This window comes from Schistocerca piceifrons, chromosome 5 (assembly GCF_021461385.2).
Source record: "Schistocerca piceifrons isolate TAMUIC-IGC-003096 chromosome 5, iqSchPice1.1, whole genome shotgun sequence".
Taxonomy (NCBI): Eukaryota; Metazoa; Arthropoda; class Insecta; order Orthoptera; family Acrididae; genus Schistocerca; species Schistocerca piceifrons.
Genome location: NC_060142.1, coordinates 34,503,130 through 34,523,533, shown reverse-complemented (window position 1 = coordinate 34,523,533; position 20,404 = coordinate 34,503,130). Strand labels below are relative to the sequence as shown.

General features: G+C 39.7%; 1 protein-coding gene across 1 annotated transcript; it reads right to left on the bottom strand.

Moving 5' to 3' along the window:
* Positions 1-780: 780 nt before the first annotated feature.
* Positions 781-13,154, bottom strand: LOC124798658 (V-type proton ATPase subunit d-like). Its single transcript, XM_047262160.1, has 2 exons — positions 12,679-13,154; positions 781-1,384 (listed from the first exon to the last, which is right to left on the bottom strand). Exons 1-2 carry the CDS (start codon positions 13,152-13,154, stop codon positions 802-804), a joined length of 1,059 nt encoding a protein of 352 aa, XP_047118116.1. The 3' UTR covers positions 781-801.
* Positions 13,155-20,404: the final 7,250 nt, after the last annotated feature.

Below are 20,404 nucleotides of genomic sequence, written 5' to 3'. Positions count from 1 at the left end.
TCTAAGCTCTATGGGACTTAACATATGAGGTCATCAGTCACCTACACTTAGAACTACATGGGCCTAACTAACCTAAACACATCACACACATTCATGCCCGAGGCAGGATTCGAAACTGCGACCGTAGCAGCAGCGCGGTTCCGGACTGAAGCGCCTAGAACCGCTTTTTTTTTTATTTTCTGCAGTCACATTTTTGCTGCGTAAACCACTATCCTATATGTACAAAATTTGGGGTCACAATGAATATTTAATACAATAATTAGTATTTTTTAACAATGTCAGTTTTACATACTGTGCTTAAAAACATGTCTTCTATGGTATAAATCAATATATATTAATACTGAACACATGCCAAAATATGTACATGGAAGTTCTTCTAATTTAAGACACTGAAATAACTCCTCTAAATGACAATGTACGATTACTACTGAAATAAAAAAAAAAAATACAAACAATACAACATTTGAAGAACGTATATTCTTTCAATTTTAATATTTTTATGCAATCATTATCCAGTACACACTATACTTCCACCAAACCATTGTTACACCTATTGCCCTTATATACCCCAGCCCATAATACTTTACTGCGAAAGGATGTGGGAAACAATATGACAATTCTATTTACAAATTCATGGTGTACTTTATGCACACTTTATTATTGCATAATTTAATGAGTTACCAAATAAAAAGAGTGACATACACAACGAAGAATCAGGTTTTGTTTTTACACACTAAGTGAAGACATATCACTGGTCTTCAGCACATAACTTTTAAATATATTACAGTAGTGGAAATTGTCTCAGAATATTGGAATGTAGTTATCAGTTTTTGCCCTGTGTTTCTGGGCAACACATTCAGCAATCGATACAATGTTACGACATTCCTGTTCCTTCAGTTTCAAGTACGAATAGAACACACCAAAGTGGAACTGTTGTAAAAATGCATTCACATTCAATCGTACCTCATGTTCAAAGAATTTGTCCTCCAGTGTTTCTTCTCCTGGGTTGTTCCCTGCACCTTCGAATAAAGCACTGTATTCAGCATAGTATTCAGCTACAGCTTTTACTTGTTCATAGTCATCTGCACGTGCCAAAGCAGCTAGACCGTGAGGATGTAGCTTCCCACAACGAGGATACAGTTTGGCACGATCATCCTTTGTTAATTCAGTGCCAAATGAATTTATTGTAATAATAATTGCTCGTCTATCTGCTTCAAAAGCAAGAATTTCACACATAGTGTCAGCTGTTGTACCACCAAGTTCTTTGCAGAAAGAGTAGAATGTTTCTAAGTATGTCTTGTACAGGGTGTTTCGTATTATTTCTATATTCATTTCATCAAGATCTTGTTCACTGATGCAGTCCACAAAGAACGTGAAACGTCCACTTTGAAAAATTATACCTGACTGTGCTTAAACCGACACACAATATTTTTAGCGCAACGCAATCTGACTTTCAAAAAATCCCTACGAAAGAATGGCCCTGACTAACATTAACCTATATCTTTCACAAATCACTTACCTCACAAAAATCTTCGTTACTGGAACTACTGCAATACAGCGAGCGCCACTACTGCCAGCTAAATAAAAGATTCAAACTATGGAAGGCACTAACTACTGATGGGGATAGTTAGCAAATGAAAGATTTTAATAGAGAACAAACAATGTATTTACCTTAATAGTCATAATATGTATATCAGTTCATGACAAATTACAAAACTCCGCCATCTCTCTCCCCACATCCACCACTGCTGGCGGCTCACCTCCAGCTGCGCAACGCTATGCGCTGTTAACAGCCCAGCTGCCCAACACTACAATGGCGAGTATTACAACAATGCAAAGCAGCCACAGACTGCACACAGCACAGCCAGTGATTTTCATACAGAGGTGTCGTTACCAATAAAAAAACCTAAACAGCCTACTTTCATAGCCCCCATGCTCCCCACAAAAAATTTTACAAATTGTTTTGGGCAGTGGCCAATACTGGTTTGATAAAATTTTTCATAATTACAATAACAAAAATATCAGATGCACACACTTATTAATACAATGTTGGTCAAAAGCTAAAATTTTCTCACAGTCCATAAAGACAGTCCAGATTGTTCATCACAGTAAAATTGCAGTGTTTTTCTCAAAGTCTGAGCAGTAAAAGAAAATGCACGCGGAAGTAGTGGATTTCCATGCAGTCTTGAAGAAGTAGTCTTGTCCTTCCAACGGAAAGACAGTGCTGACTCTTGACATGCACACAGGTAATGGGCCACAACAGAGCAAACCCACAGCAGAGTCAGTCGAAGTTTTGAAGAATATTGGTAGGTAGGCCATCACAGAGCAGACCCACTATATTCTTGGTATAGAGTATGGTATTGGTGGGCCACCAAAGGTGCAGACCCACTGCAGTCCATGTAGAAATAATGGTATTGATGCATCATCAAAGGTGTAGACCCACTGTAGTCCTTGTAGAAATAATGGTATTGGTGGGTCATCAAAGATGCAGACACACTGTAGTCCTTGTGGAGATGGCCAGCAGCCATCTGTTGTGACTGTGCAGGTACACAATCACCATTGAAGAGTCTTGCAGATAATATAGCAAGTCCATAACCACCACTTGTGCACTCACAAAGTGTTTGGAATTGCCCTTAGAACCAGCAATGTTGTTATCCAGTCCCTTGCTGAATTATTAACACACGTGCAAACACTAACAGTCCCTACTTCTCACATATTGTCCATATACTATGACCAACAGAAATGTGTGCAGTGAAATGTAACTTACAAGTTAATTAATTTGATGAATTGGTGTCAAGCACAATTTTATAACATAAGAACATTATAACAAAGGTACAAAATACATCATTAAAAAAAAAACAATACAGATAACATTTGTAGTACAGGCTTCACAAAAGACTAGAAATAGACATGCATATCAGTGTTACAAGAATTATGACATAAGTACATACATAAAGATCAGAATAACTTTTGAAACATTACCTTCACATATGAGCAACAAAACAGAATAAATAATGTCTCAACATCTTTACAAAGTAAATAACATAGTATTAGAAAAATTCTACAACATAGCTCTCATCAGCTAAACACATAAAGACAGGAAAAACACAAATACACAAGGGTACACAAACATGTAGAGGGATGACACAAAAGGAAAGGACAGGGTTTGTTTTACTGCAGTATTTTGCATGGAGATCTCCCTTTGTTCATCATTATTCCCAAAAGTACTATCTAAGCCTGCTTTCTGTATTCTGTTCACATCCTCTTTCAAAATAGTTTTTCTCCACTGTACACTACTTTTTTTTTGGCCAAACCATTTTCTTATATCTTCTCAATGCATTTCTTCCAATTCATCATAGTTAGTTTCTTATATAGTCTACCACCTCTTAAGCTAACTTAAATCTACTGAGCTCAGATGCTAAACTAAGGGACGAGGCAATGCAGCAGCACAAAACAATTAACACAAACAGCAATGACAAAAATTGCAGATTTGCAAAGGGAGCAGCATTATAGAAATTAGCAAAGCAATTGCAATATTACAACTAACATAAGGCAATGTGCAGCAAACAAGAAAAATAAATCAGTAGTAAACTGGGTTAGAAGAGTAACACACAGTCAAATTCAGTAACACTATGCCTGGCAAACAGCAGCAGAAAATGAAATACCTAAACATGACAAAGCTCAAGCAGAAAAAATAGTACACTAAAGACAACAACACAGATAAGGGAAATGTCTGTTCGCATCTTAATATCTATGTCATTAAAGTGGTGCACCACAAAACTAATTCTACAAAAGATATTACCAAGTAGTTGAAAAGAAAATTATGAATGCAGTTCCTGTGAAGGTAAATGTCTTTTTGTGCTCCCTCATTATTTTGAAAAAATTATTATTTACTCGATCTGTAGACAGAAAATATTTATATTAGTACATCTATAAAATTTTATTTTAACCAATGCTGTAGTGCAGCTAGAACTAGATATTAAACACAATGATCAATTATGTACAAAGTAAAGCATAAGAACATCATTCAGTAGTCATGAGGCATTTCATAAGTTTGTAGAAAAATCTCTCAACTAGAGAGACAGTAGTCATAATCAGGTGTACAGACATAAAAATATTTCTCGTCACTTCATTAGGCATTTCAGTAAATATCATAAAATAAGAGCTCAACAGTGTAATCATTTGTTTTCAAATTCGACCATGTCGTTTTTGCGATGCTTTCTACAAAGGAACGTCAATAGCGAGGTTTATGGCCTCCCTTTTTTTTTTCACTTGTACCTCTGAAACGCACACGCTAATGGCTTTTTTCAAGGTGACTGTCGCCCAGCTGGGTGCCCACGGCGCATTACGTGCAGGTGGTCACTTAACTTTCTTACCAAAATATTTATGACACCAGTTTCCGCTACAGTGACAGTCTCATACGAAAATTTCACAGGTCGAAAATTTACATTACAAATGTGTAGAAACAAAATCCTGTAAATATAACAGTGTCCAAAAAATTTTCGTCGGCATTGTGGTACATTCAAGCATTTACACACATTTCATAACTCTTAAAGTATGATTCTTGGTTTCCAACAACCTTTTTCACAAACCAGAGTCCCTAACCACTACTCATTATTCCTTACCTTATTCGTCGACATTTCTTCAATATTTCATCTTAATAAATACGTAGCATACTCAAATTCCTCATATAGCATCAGCTTATTTATCATAAACATACCTCAGCAGCATAATACACATAGTCATCGTAATAATAACATCATAACACCTCAGTCAACTCTCAAAATCGTCGTAGCTTCCTCCAATAATTTCAAAACCTAAAAAAATTCACTGCTCATGTCAAAAATGTCATCTGCCTCAAACGCACTTCAAAAATCATGATCCCATACCAAATACATCATTCAAAGCTCTAATAGTATCGCAATGGTTCTGAAAAAATATGAACAGTTTACAAAGTACAGACACAATACAGTTTCATAATTGTGAAGTTATCCAACTGTGTAATTTCGTAAACATCTGTCACTGATGTAATAAAAAAAATGTTTGTTTCTCTGTTAAATAATCAGATAGCTGTGTAATTCTGTGTTGGAGAAATATGGTACCGATGTGTAAAGTTGTATAAGCAAATACCATATTAGCCAGGGCTCCTTGTGCTTGCCAAACACATGGTACGCAAAGTAAGCGTGTATCCCCCTGAGGATTAATGTAATTATACCCTCAGGTGTTACAGAGTACAGCAATGGAATGAAATGTATCACGAAAATCCTTTGTACCATTGTACTTCAAATATCTTTAAAAATAAATGTTTTAAGTATAAAATTAATCACTCAAATACGTGTCCTGTAGCGCTAAATGTGCGTCTTGCTGTAAGATAATCTCTGTGGAAGTGTCGTAGTTATCGTCCTCCAAAAGCTAAGTTCTGCAGAAGTCAATGTACTTACCTCATGATAAACAAAAGTGAATGATTTGCGTATAGATATCTTAGTTATTACGCTTATTGTTGTGATGAAGAAATTACTGTGCTGTAACGTATTGTTGTGCTATGGAAAAGGCTGTCTCATTGTAGCTATACCACAGAAGTTACTACTAAAACATGTTTTACTTTCCAAAATAATACAGAAAAACTGTGCAGATATGAAACAGAAACACCGCAAAAGCAACATTGTAAATTGTCACTCATTAGTAGCGTCGTAATAAAATCATGTAGCTGTCACATAAGCTAACCACTGTCTCATCTGGTATCTCACAGAAAGTACTTTAAATCCAGAATGTATTTTCAAGTAAACCAAAATGTTGCATTAGAATCTCATTAGCAGTACCAGTATATGTTCTAAGTATGTGAGCCTTATAGTCGTTACGTAATCGTGCAACTAACAAGCAAGAATGTACACACACAATAACACTGTGTCGTCTGTTCGCAATAACAATGCATTCGTAATTTCTGTTTAAATAAGTTCTCTTGGTTCTTGACTGGATATTTAACTTCAAACATTGTTGCAGGGTAACAGTTTCTAAAGCATACTAGTAACGTGAAGTGAAACGTTTTATGGCAAAGACAAAGTTAGAAAGCAGATTATCTTTCAATAAACGGTTTTACATGTGAAATGTGGTGTAAACCTTTACTCTTCCTAGTACCAGAGTTTCAACTTCAACGCAATTATCATGTGGTGTACGTCAGATTCTGTAAGGTCCATAGTAAACTAGAAAGAATTTGTGACTCAAGTGTTTCTTCTTATGTGACAATGAATGAGCTTTAATGAGAACTTTCTGACCAATCTATAATTTCTTTGCATTTGCTTTACCGTGTAGTTTTCTCCTTTTTTCTGCTGCAGATTTTATATTTTTAAGAGCCAAATCAATTATGTCTTTGTGTCGAAGTTAACGTGTATTCGAGAAAGGTACAAGCTCTCTGATTCTGTTCGGTGGTTCTTCATTCTTCAGTACAATAGTAGGTGGTAAAGCAGTGGAGTCGTGAGGCATTTCATTCAGCACGTTTTGAAATAAGTGTAAATATCTGTCCCAATGCTGATGCTTTCTGTGACAATAAAGTCTGCAAAGCTTATTGATTTCTTTCATAATTCGTGCAGACGGGTTACAATGTGGTGAGTACAATGAAATAAAAACAGGTTTGATTTTATGATTCCGAAGCGTGCGTGACCAAACAGCAGATCTGAATTGCGGTCCGTTATCTGAAATGACTTTACTAACGTGTCAAACTTCACGTAAGAAATTTTTTACAAAGGCGTTGGATAGAGACCGTCCAGCAGCTTTACGTAACGGTGTGAAAGAAACAAATTTTGAAGTAAGTTCAACAGCGACTAGAACGTACGAAAATCCATTAGATGTTCTGACAAGCGGTCCCAAGAGATCAACAGCAGCAAATTCTTTTAATTTAGAAGGAATGATAGGAAATAGCGGAGCACGATGGGAGATAGTAGATGGTTTGGCCTTTTGACAAAGTTTCCAAATAGACAAGACTCTTCGAATTCTCTTTTCCATATTGTTAAAATAACAAGTCGTTCGAAGAATATGATAACATTTTCGTGGACCAAAATGTGCGTAGCTGAAATAAATGTACCAAATGGGCTTATTAACAAAATCGTCTGGAATGCAAAGTACCCATAGCTTGTCATCAACAGTGCAGCGTTTGAAGAGTATGTTGTTTCTAACCGGATAATAATGCCGAATCTGTGTGTGTGTCTTTTCATGCCATTTCCTCTTGATGTCTTTCCAAATCGGATCTTTATCTTGTTCATGAGCAATGTCCTTTAAAGATGTGGTGATGAAGTTTTCAAAGGCGACTTTCTGAATGTAAAGAATACTGAAATTTTTCTTGAGATTGCCTTCTGTGTTACTTTTCTCAAGCCCAGCCGGTGCGCGTGACAGTGTGTCCGCAACAATGTTCTCCTTGCCGGGAATGTAGACTATTGTGAAGCAGAATTCTTGCAGAAACAATGCCCAACGTTTTAACCTGTCATGATTTAATTTTGAAGACATAAGAAATTGTAATGCATGATGATCACTGTATACTTTTACGTGCTTACCAGAGAGAAAGAAACGGAATTTGTTAAATGCCCAAATGATAACTAAAGCTTCTAATTCAGTATCGGAATAATTTTTTCAGATTTTTTTTGCACTCGGCTAGCAAAAGCAACGGTTTTCTGAACAGTAGTGTCATTTTCTGTGGCTTCTTGAAATAAATGGGCACCAAGACCGACTTTAGAAGAATCCGTGCTAAGGCAGAAAGAAGTCTTGTGACAGATCTGGATGAGCTAGTATTGGCGCATTAAGTAGCGATTCTTTCAAAGAATTGAATTCCAACTGTGCTTGTTCGTCCCAGTTCCAAATAGTATTTTTTCCAGTGAGAGAACAAAGTTTTGGTGTAACAAGAATTTGCATATTCAGAAAACGATGGTAAAAATTTACGAGACCTAGAAAACTGCGGACTTGTTTTTTTGTGGATGGAACTGGAATGGCTCTGATTGCTTGTAACTTTTCAGGATCCGGCTGAATGCCTTCAGAAGAAATAATATGTCACAAAAACCTCACCTTTGACCTACCGAATTCAGACTTTTCCAAGTTAACTGTAATTCCAGGTTCTGCAAAAATACGTAACAAACTGTTGAGGATGCGATTATGTTGTTCCCATGAAGCTTCTGCTATTAGAATATCGTCCACATATAAGGTGATGTGACGTTTTAAGAACTCAGGTAATATGGAATTTAGCCCGCGAATGAATGCTGCCGAAGAAATGTTCAAACCAAAAGGAAGTTTCCGAAACTGATAACAAACGCCGAAACAAAGGAAAGCTGTGTATTTTCTACATTCTGGATGAAGTTCGATCTGATAAAAGCTGGATCTGAAATCAATGGATGACAACACTTTTACACCATTAAAATTTTGAAGAAGTTCTTCCAACGTTTGCGGCCTGTCTGTTTCAGGAATAATGATAGTATTGATTTGTCTCGAATCTAAGACAAGCCTGACCGATCCATTTCTCTTCTCAACAACATGTAATGGATTGTTGTATAAGCTTACTGCAGGCTCAATAATGTCCTCGTCAAGCGGTCCCTATAATGTGCTGGAATTACATATGGTCTAACACAAAATTTAGTATGCTCACGAACACGAAATTGGTATTGAAATCCCTTGAGTGTTCCTGTTTTATGAGTAAAAACTGTGGAATGTTCTTGTAAAATCTCAAAAACGTTCTGCCTATCAGTGTCATTTCAATTCTCAATTGTTTGAATTTTATTCTGAATTAACTCATTAATTTCAAATATGCCGTCGATATCATCTCTGTCAGTACTTGCAGAGTTATTGTTAGTGTCTAGTTCCGTAGAAAATTCCGAACTGTTGTCCAACAGAAGGTAAAGCCGATTAATTTCTTCGTCATGGTTTGAGAGCCAATCTTCAAATATCAAAGCTATTGACTTACCTTCTTTCTCTAAACTTATTTCAGCATCGTGAAAGTTTAAGATTGCTTTGTATTCATTCAAAAAGTCTACTCCCAATATAATTTCCGTCGACAATAATGGAACAATGAGAAAGTTCATAGAGAAGCTGTGGCTTTGACAAAAGAATTCTAAGTTGGTTTGTTGGCTTACATCTACACTTTTTCCAAAGATTGCACCTTGTAATTTAATCTTACGTAACGGAAGTGTGGGGCAATCGTTCGATTTGTTGCATTTGCTAAAGGCTGTTTCACTAATTACTGAAATGGGACTGCCAGAGTCAAGTACTGCCGTAAATTATACATTTACAGTAATGTGAATCACAGCATATGCAATGTTGTTAAGTTTTACGTCGTGTTCCAGGAGTAAGATGTCCCTAATGTCTTCCATTTTTACGTAATTACTAGCTATGGCAGCTGTGTCGTCAGTTTCATAAGTACGTTTTGTGGCTGCCAGCGGTGTGAGTCATTGCCTATTGTCTCTTTGTTGGCGCGCGTCGTTATTGGGATTTGGAGACCTAACTTCTACAAATTCACCGTGACGAGAGGGCCCTGCCCTGTTTATATCCCGCCAGTTCTGATGCAATTCAGGTCTGTCGTTACGATCACATCGTCTGTCGTCATGTCGGTAGTTCCTGTAGTTTCTTTCTTGTCAGTTAAGTGGTGGCGAATTTCTCCCTGAATCGTAACTGCACGCTGGACCGTTGCGTCTAAAGTTATTCTGTCTCCCAATAATAATTATTTTGGTTCCCATATTGTCTGTTTCTCTGATTGTCTCTGTGATAGTCATTACCACGGAGAGGTGATCTTTCCCCGTAATTATTACTACTCTGCCAACGGTTGTCGTACGGGTGGTGTCTATTTTGGTCACGATTTGCGTCGTAAGAATAGACCTGTCGTGTCCAGTTATTGTTTCTGTCGTCACGGAATTGTGACGGATATGACCTGCAGTGATCGTTTTCCTGTTTTCGCATCCTGCGACTGTCTGTATCAATTTCTATTTCTTGTAAGAGTCCCTGAAAAGCTTCAATATCGTCTTTGCAACGTCCTGCCAAAATAATATGTCGTAAATGTTCAGGTAATTTGATTAAGCAAATGCGGATGAGTTCTGAAGGGCTGTATGGGTTTGAAAGATATTGATTCTTATGCAGCATGTCTTCAAAATATTTGACAAGACTGGAAAATTAAGATTGTTCAAAGTGTTTCATCATCATGATGCTATGTTTTACTCGGTCTTGTGTAGCTTGAGACCAATATGCTGATAGGAAGGCATGGTAAAATTCTCCTTCACTGTGACAATCGTGAATGACCGATCGCATTCTTACAGCTGGTTCATTCTCTAAGTAGCCACACATAAATTCTAATCTGTGTTCTAATGACCAGTTGGGAGGAAAGCAATGAGAGAATTGATGAAGCCACGCTTATGGATGAATGTCGTTGGCAGAATTCTTAAACGTTTTGAATTTACGTGTAGTAATGAACAGCTTATAGTCAAAATCATCATGTCGGCGAGTCGCATATCGGTCATTGTTAGGTCGTGTCGGCCGTTCCATCTCAAAATTCGGTGCACCTTGGCAATTTCTTTCATAGTTTCCGAAATGCCCTGTATTATTATTTTGCGGCTTTTCCGTATTTCTAAGTCCCTCTTCCCGTGTTGGAGCGCGAGTGTCCTCTGAAATTTGTAATTTTTGTATTACTTGTGCCAGCTGATCTTGTACTTCCCGGATTTCTCTTTGGTGTTGCGTATTAATTTGATTCAGATTTTGTTTCAGTTTCCTAATTTGTTCGCTCTCTTCTGTGTCATTAAAGACTACCGGTTTTGTGTCATTCAGATTATCATCTACCTTCGTAGATAGATTATTTCGCTGATCCGAAAGTTCAACTACTTTCTCTGATAATGAACTAATTTCCTCCATGTGTCTTTCTGAACCAATTTTCAGAGTATCTACTGTGTCCTTTAAGTTTTCTTGATTTTTTGCAAGTTGCATAACCAAATCGGTAGATGCAACTGAGTCAATTTTAGCTTGCAGGGTCTCATGATTTTGATGAACAGTAGTTTGCAGTTCTTTTATGGCTGCTTCGTGATTCTGTAATGCATTTTCATGCCGCAAAAAATAGGTTGAAAATGCTCACAAATTTGTGTTTTTACGTCATTAGAGACTTTTTGACATTTCGATTCAATGTTATGTAACTCAGTAGTTAAATCTTCACGTGTTTGTTCAAGCGTGGTGTCTAACGTTTGAAGATTTTGTTCCATTGTGTCTAACTTTTTAAGATTTTGTTCCACTGTGTCTAACTGTTGCTGTGTTTGTCTCTGGTGTTGTTCCATTGTGTCTAATTTTTTAAGATTTTGTTCCACTGTGTCTAACTTTTGAAGATTTTGTCCCATTTGTTTCTGATTTTGTTCAAGCGTTGTGTCTAACTTTTGTAGCCTTTGTCCCATTTGTTGCATTAACTGTAATAACAGTGCACTGGTGTCTGAAACATGTTCCTCCGTGCTATTCGGCAGTGCATTTGAACCGGCAATATTCGCATTCTGAGAAGCAGAAAATGTGTCTTGATTTATTTGAGAAAACGGTGAGGACGCAAAACCTGGATCTACAGTATTTGCAAGATTGTGTCCTGTCATTTCGGAATCCTGAGGCGAGCTGTTGCCGACCGATCAATCGATAATGCTTCCCTGTTCACTAATTGTTTCACTGCCTACACCATTATTTGACGCCCGCTCCATTTCCCTATGCACAGTTACCAAATTACTACTTTGAATATTTGTTAATTCATTACATGGTGACGTTAACACACTGATTTCGTCTTCACTTTTATTTCTCAGTTTACTTTGGAGCCTAGTATTATGTTTTTCACACGCCATTGTTGTCACAATATTTCACACGACAACACAGAAAAACACAATTTGAAGAGCAAAAATAAGAGAATACATTAACATAGCACTGAAAATAATATCTAGTTAATTGCAAGCGCAGCTGCGAAATACTTGGTGCAAATCTACATGCATGCCACAACTGTTTTACTGTACAAGAATGAAAAACTACAACTACAAAGGAAATTCTTTCTACAATTACGCGCAATAAACAAAGGCTGCACTAATTGCACAAACCACAAGAATAAATCAGAAGATTCCAGTGAGGTATCCTCGGCTAAGGGCCGACATTTGAAACGTCCCCTTTGAAAAATTATACCTGACAGTGCTTAAACTGACACACAATATTTTTAGCGCAACGCAATCTGACTTTCAAAAAATCCATACGAAAGACTGTCCCTGACTAACATTTAACCTATACCTTTCACAAATCACTTACCTCACAAAAATCTTCGTTACTGGAACTACTGCAATACAGCGAGCGCCACTACTGCCAGCTAAATAAAAGATTCAAACTATGGAAGGCACTAACTACTGATAGGGATAGTTAGCAAATGAAAGATTTTATTAGAGAACAAACAATGTATTTACCTTAATAGTCATAATATATATATCAGTTCATGACAAATTACAAAACTCCGCCATCTCTCTCCCCACATCCACCACTGCTGGCGGCTCACCTCCAGCTGCGCAACGCTACGCGCTGTTAACAGCCCAGCTGCCCAACACTACAATGGCGAGTATTACAACAATGCAAAGCAGCCACAGACTGCACACAGCACAGCCAGTGATTTTCATACAGAGGTGTCGTTACCAATAAAAAAACCTAAACAGCCTACTTACAAACGGAGCAAGTGGTGTGTCAACCAAGACTGCACTGTACAGTTCTGCAGGTGTTGCTGAAACATGAATAGCCTCCATCTGTTCGAAACTCCCGAGTGGGTGACACTTTGGGATCAATTCCGATATTGGTCGCTGGTGTAAGGTTCCAGTGATAAGAAGAATGATGTTATCTATCATGTAGCTGTACGTAATATAGTCCAGAAAAGTGGACAATGGTTCAGCTGCATGATGTCTTATGTGCTGAAATTCGATAACCAATTTTTCTCTCAGCTTATCATTGATGACAGACACTTGGAGTGGACTTGGTTCATTTGCTAAGAAGCTTCCATAATCTGTGCCCTGAAGATGTAACTTCAGATCTTCAAGAGTTTCACATTGCACTAAGTTAAAGTAATCAGCTTGTTTCAGAATTCCACATTTGAACCCTCTATACAGGCCTTCCAAGTAACCAGCATCAATATTGAACATACACCCAATCATTTCGATTTTGTAAAGAAAATAACAATTGATTTTTTTATATATTTACACTGCACTTCTATAACACTCGGCCCTTCCCACTTGCTCCACTTCCAATCAACTGTCATGTGCTCGGCCACAATGGCCGGTGGAAAAGGAACGAGAATTTGGCGAATTTGGTAGCGAAGACGAAGGGTCGACTTCGGTTTATTGGGAGAATTTTAGAAAAGTGTGGTTTATCTGTAAAGAAGACCGCATAGAGGACGCTGGTGCGACTTTCCTCTAGAATTTCTCGAGTGTTTGGGATTCCCATCAGTTCTCACTAAAGTATGGCATCGAAGCAATTCAGAGGTAGGCTGCTAGATTTGTTACCGATAGGTTCGAACAATACGCAACTGTTACAGAGATGCTTCGCGAACTCAGATGGGGATCCTTGGAGGGAAGGTGACGTTAGTTTCAAGGAACCCATTGAGAAAATTTAGAGAACAGGCATTTGAAGCTTACTGCGAAACGATTCTTCTGCCGCCAACATACGTTGTGCTTAAGGACCACGAAGATAAGGTATGAGAAATTAGTGCTCACACGGAGGCATATAGACAGTAGTTTCTGTCTCGCTCTATTTGCGAGTGGAACGGGACGGGAAATTACTACAGTAGTACGGGGTACTCTCCGCGAAGCCCCTACAGTGTCTTATGGAGTATCTAAGTAAGTGTAGATTTCGAGAAAGTAGCTAAATGATGGGGCGGGACGGAAAGAATTTTACTCTGATGGTAACGGGTCTGGTCATGTTGTTGAGACCGGGCGTCAAGGCCGCGGAGGGATATGAGGGACAGTGCACATTGGAAACATGATAGAGAAGACAGAGGATATGGAAATCCCTGCGTTTCTCTGCACGCAGGCGGGATAACTGTGCGTATGATGTCGAAATATGTTCAAAGAGCCAAACACCACAGACATAACTAACACAGGCATTCATAACCAGTTCCAGGCGCCGCGAGTTCTCCTGAGATCGACCTTGCAAGATGAGATCGCTGTAATCAATAACTGCAGGTGTACGTGTATGTACAAGTTTATTTTTCAGGTCAAAGGGGAGAGCGTTTTACATTTCCGTAGGGCATGGACAGATGTTGATGCATTCTTGCACTTTGCAGTTACGTGCTCAGACCAACCTAGATTTTCAAATATCATTGCTCCTGGATTCTTTATTGAGAGAGAGAAGTCGATTTTTGTAGCATGTAGGATGAAAGATGATGGGGATTCCAGATATTTCTGGCTAATGGGCCCAGAAATACGAACGAGCATCGCTTGGTTTATGGATTGGTTGAGATTTCATCCCATACTCCGTGTCCACTTTTGTAGTGCACACATGTTGGTATTAAGATTATCGACAGCTATCTTCAGGCTTATTGGTTTTGTGCTTGCCCTAGATATCTCTGGAGGTCATTTGAAGTAGGAGAAAACTGATGACAGCCGTAGCACGTTGAAAGCGACTGAGAGTCATTTTGGGAGGAGGAGAAGGCACAGAAAGTAACAAACCGTGACCCCGCCACCGCCCAAGACCTATTGCGACTAGTTTCGAAACTCGGCGCGCTGTCGATCCCTGCCTGCAACACACGCACACACACAGACACACACACACACACACACACACACACACACACACACACACACACACGAGGTAAACCGCTGATTCGCGTGCGCGCTGCCTCACACCTGCATCGAACAGGCGGACCGGAACGGCCATTTTCCGCATAATCAGGCCGCAAACCTGTTCCCGAGGCCGAGCGGCGACAAGTGCAGGACCGGGAAGAGAAAAGCGACCAACAAGAGGAACACACACAGCCCCCCCCCCCTCCCTCTCTCCTTTCTTTGGACCGCTATTCTCGCCACGAGTCAAATTATTTTCGTCGCCACTGTGCGGGTATTTCCTAGCTGTTATATGTTATCCAACCGTTCTCGAGTATAATGGACGGTGCCTCCGGAACTTATATCGAAGAGAGAAGAGATGGTGGAGAGATAGCCCGGCAGTGAACCTCGGCCCACCGACGAGAGCCACCGCGCAGCCATCTGTCTTTGAGGCAATAGGCTGCGGGCAGTGGAAATTAATTACCGCTATTAGACCGCGAATTAACAGCACACCGTTTATAAGCCGGCAGAACAAGAGGTGGATTTCTCTGATTGCGGAGAATAAGCAGTGTCTCTCTTTGAATCACTTCACTCCTGTATCGGACGCAGCGTTCAAACTATAATTATTATTCATGGAGGTGTCCCGTATTTGTGTAAAGCAGTCTGTTTTCTGCCGTACTCGTTTCGCTTCTTTCACTTGGGAAGCATTCTCAGTGGCCTATATATATCTGCTACACATATAAGTGCATTATGCAGTAGCTACAAATATGTTGCTATGCTACGTTTTCTCTGGTTTTTCTCTTGTTTTTCACATTAGAAACAACTTTTCCAACACAGGTTTCGTGAAATTAAATTATTATTTGGCCTTACGATTTACAATGTTGCTAGCCCATGTCTGTGGTCCTAAAGACAACTTCATCGCAACTCATAGTCTATCTGATCGATTTCAGGCGTTTATTTCACCTACATTTATTACAACACATCACTGCACTTTTCGTTGAGTAGTCACCATATGTATCTTAACAGTGTATAGTGTAACCAAATGTCACTGCGAGTGTGCGTCCTCTCTTTTGTTTGTGTTGTCTCTGTGGTTTGATATTTATCATTTGTTTTGTGAGTATATGCGTCTGTGTGTGTGTGTGTGTGTGTGTGTGTGTGTGTGTGTGTTTGTATGTATTTTGATATGTGTGAATACCTAGTTCATTGTGAGGGTGCTTTGTTTTTAGTGTTGTGGGTGTGTTATTCTTTGCGCGCGCGCGTTCGTGTGTGTGTGTGTGTGTGTGTGTGTGTGTGTGTGTGTGTGTGTGTGTGTGCGCTTATGTGTGTGAGGGCGATATAAATTATTAATGCGAACAATTACAAGAAAAAGCTTCTGACATTGCAATAAAAATTTCATATACAAAGTGCCCTCTCAATGAAAAAGAAAATAATTAATGACCAAATCAATATCAGGAATAATTCACAGGGGAAAAAAATGGTTCAAATCGCTCTGAGGAGGACTTAACATCTGAGGTCATCAGTCCCCTAGAACCTAGAACTACTTAAATCTAACTAACCTAAGGACATCACACACATCCATGCCCGAGGCAGGATTCGAACCTGCGACCGTATCAGTCACGCGGTTCCGGACTGAAGCGCCTAGAACTGCTCGGACACCGCGGCCGGCTCACAGGGGAAACTCCCCACCGAACCCCTCTCAGATTTAGTGATAAGATGGCCCAGTGGATAGCCCATCAAACACTGAACACATATCAAGCATGAAAACAGGAAGAAACTTTACTGAACTGTGGAAAAAAGAAGCAAAACCGAAACAGTGACCAGTCCCAACATGTTGTCTTTTGTTGTGGTCTTCAGTCCAGAGACTGGTTTGTTGCAACTCTCCATGCTACTCTATCCTGTAAAAGCCTCTTCATCTTCGAATAACTACTGCACCCTACATCCTTCTGAATCTGCTTAGTGTATTCACTTCTCGGCCTCCCTCTACTACTTTTACCCTCCACGCTTCCCTCTAATACTAAAATGGTGTCTCCTTAATGCCTCAGAACATGTCCTACCAACCAAGTTGCTCTTCACAAGATCTACGTATCTAATCTATAGGATTCTTCTGTAGCACCACATTTCGAAGCTTTGTATTCTCTTCTTGTCTACACTGTTTATTGTCCATGTTTCACTTCCATCCAGGCTACACTCCATACGAATACTTCCATAAAAGAATTCCTAACCCTTACATCTATACCTGATGTTGACAAATTTCTCTTCTTCAGAAACGCTTTCCTTGACACAGCCTGTCTATATTTTATACCCTCTCTACTTTGACCATCGTCAGTTATTTTTCTCCCCAAATAGCAAAACACATTTACAACTCTGAGTGTCTCATATCATAATCTAATTCCCTCAGCATCACCTGATTTAATTCGACTACATTCCATATCTTCATTTGTTTTCATTGATGTCCATCTTATATCCTCCTTTCCTTTTAACACACTGTCCATTCTGTTCAGCTGCTCTTTCAGGTCCTTTGCTGTCTCTGACACAATAACAATATCGAAGGCAAACCTCAAAGTTTTAATTTCTTCTCCATGGATTTTAGTTCCTACTCCAAATTTTTCTTTTGTTTCATTTACCGCTTGCTCAGTATGCATGTTCTGGCGTAACCCCAAACGCCGGAACGGAAGACCAGAGAAGGGGGTGAGGAAACAGCGGCCATTGGTACACGGAATTGGATCGCGCCGCGCCGCAAAACGCACGCCCGCTACAGGACGCGAATAAAAGCGACTGTCCTTTCCAGCCTCGGCCGCGGAGATCGGCACCGGATCGCGGACGGTAATTATCAGTGACGTGTCAACTTCCAGGATCTTTGTGTACAGCAAGAACTTTACTGTTCTCATGTCGCCTCTCGATACATTTGACGTATCTCCAAAGTTAACTATTGTCATTTGCTTTCTATAAATAATACTAGTGATGTTATTTGTTTGAAACTGTTGTATAGCATTCCGAGAACGCTGCATCCCGTAGACACCCTATTAGAGACGAGTGGACAAGACCCCACAACACAGACTGAACAACATCGGGATAGGCTAGAACCATGTCTCACTCACTTCTCAACCACTGCTTCCCTTTCATGCCCCTCGACTCTTGTAAATGCCATGCTTTCTACACAAATTGTAAATAGCCTTTAGCTCCCTGTACTTTATATCTGTCACCTTCAGAATATGAAAGAGAGTATTCCGGTCAACATTGTCAAAATATTTTTCTAAGTCCACAAACGCTAAAAACGTAGGTCTGCTTTCGTTAACCTATCATCTAAGGTAAGTCGAAGGGTCAGTATTGCCTCGAGTATTCCAACATTTCTACGGAATCCAGACTGATCTTCCTCGCGGTCGGCTTCTACCAGTTTTTCCATTCGTTTCTAAAGAATTCGTGTTAGTACTTTGCAACCATGACTTATTAATCTGATAGTTAGGTAATTTTCACACCTGTCAACAGCTGCTTTGTTTGGGATCTGAGTTATTACATTCTTTTTGACGTATGAAGGTATTTCGCCTGTCTGATACATCTTGATCACCTGATGGAAGAGCTTTGTCATGGCTGGCTCTCTCAAGGCTATCAGTAGTTCTAATGGAATGTTGTCTACTCCTGGAGCCTTGTTTCGACTGAGATCTTTCAGTGCTCTGTGAAATTCTTCACGCAGTATCATATCTCCCATTTCATCTTTATCTACGTCCTCTTCCATTTCCATAATATTGCCCTGAAGTACAACGCCCTTATACATCTATATCTATATACATACTCTGCAGTCCACCACACGGTGCGTGGCGGAGAGTACCTCGTACCACAACTAGCATTTTCTTTCCCTGTTCCACTCCCAAACAGAACGAGGGAAGAAATGACTGCCTATATGCCTCTGTATATGCCAATATTCCTCTCTTATCTTATCTTTGTGGTCTTTCCGCGAAATATAAGTTGGCGGCAGTAAAATTGTACTGCAGTCAGCCTCAAATGCTGGTTCTCTAAATTTCCTCAGTAGCTATTCACGAAAAGAGCGCCTCCTTTCCTCTAGAGACTCCCACCCGAGTTCCTGAAGCATTTCCGTAACACTCGCGTGATGATCAAACCTACCAGTAACAAATCTAGCAGCCCGCCTCTGAATTGCTTCTATGTCCTCCCTCAATCCGACCTGATAGGGATCCCAAACGCTCGAGCAATACTCAAGAATAGGTCGTATTACTGTTGTATAAGCGGTCTCCTTTACAGCTGAACCACGTCTTCCCAAAATTCTACCAATGAACCGAAGACGATTATCCGCCTTCCCCACAACTGCCATTACATGCTTGTCCCACTTTATATCGCTCTGCAATGTTACGCCCAAATATTTAATCGACGTACTGTTTATATACTCCATCCATCTTTCTACTTTCCCTTCTTTGCTTAGGATTGGTTTTCCAAACTTAACGTGTGTAATACTGAGTGAAGACGACCAGAATCGCCGTCGCGGTTAAGTGGTCACGGTAAAAGACTGCATAAAGAGCGAGCAGTATTTGACACTCCCTCACGATACTTAATCTGTTTCCTCCAACGGTATAGATCTCCGTTCGGTCATTGAAATGTTTGTTCTCTTTCTGTTGCAAGTAGACTCACGAATAGTGTGAGGCGGCGAAACGTCTCCCAGAAATGACAACAAATAAACGGCTATGAACTGTATTACAACGAAGGAATTCAAGAGTTAAAATTTACAAAACGGAACGCAATTTCAAATCGTTAAAAACATGTTCTGACAGAGCACACAGAAACTGTGAGATTGTGAATCTGTTGTGTCATTCATTGCAGCTTATGTAACAAACTATTATGTTTCCATCATTTCCTTGGAACTGGTCATATTGACATTCATACGAACAGCTAAATCGGACAAGGAGGCATATGTGACTCACTCACCAGGCTGCAAATAAGGTGCTTCAGTAAGAGGTCCCGTATGTGATACACCGGACGTGTTTTCCAGGGGAGTGTTCGGTTGACTTGCCACCTTGTGAGCAAACCTTTGTGGTTCCCGTTCGATAGCCACTCACTTTCGAAGACTAGCTGTGCGAAATCAACTGCCATTATAGGACCTTTCCTTACACCCCTTGTTGCAAGCCGAACGGGAGTAACACCAAGACAAAGTCACAAATCTGAATACAGGGAACAGCGACAGAAAGATAAAAAAGTTGGTAAAAGCAAGTTTCGTACATGGCTCGCCTGCTCTGCAGGCCAACACCATAACCACTATTTTATTTTATTTTGCTCGTTACTGTTCGTTGCATTTGTGCGATGCGGACGCCTATGGCACCCATTGTTGTTCATTGTTGATTCATAACGCAATCGTTTTTATTTTAATTTTTATTTATTTATTTTATTACAGAGAACAGCTAACCCACTGACCGAACACGCTGAAGTACCGTGCCGGCGACTTAACCACGATGCCATTTCTTTCGCTTTCTGGCTCAGTTTTTGACGGGTTGTCCACTAGGTTCTCTTACCACTAAGTCTGTGGGGGATGCGATGGGGAGTTTCCTTTATCAGTGATCATGCTAGCCACTAAAACAATAACAAACAGAAATGCGAAACAGAGCAAGAATAAGGAATGAATCTTTTTCCTACCTGTCTCTCTCTTT

What these genes read in the sequence shown, in the direction of transcription:
- LOC124798658 (XM_047262160.1), bottom strand. Translation starts at nt 13,154, where the DNA reads ATGATTGGGTGTATGTTCAATATTGATGCTGGTTACTTGGAAGGCCTG. An exon ending in GTTGACACACCACTTGCTCC is followed by an intron (nt 1,385 to 12,678) that starts GTTTGTAAGTAG and finishes AATTTTTCAAAG; the next exon opens with TGGACGTTTCACGTTCTTTG.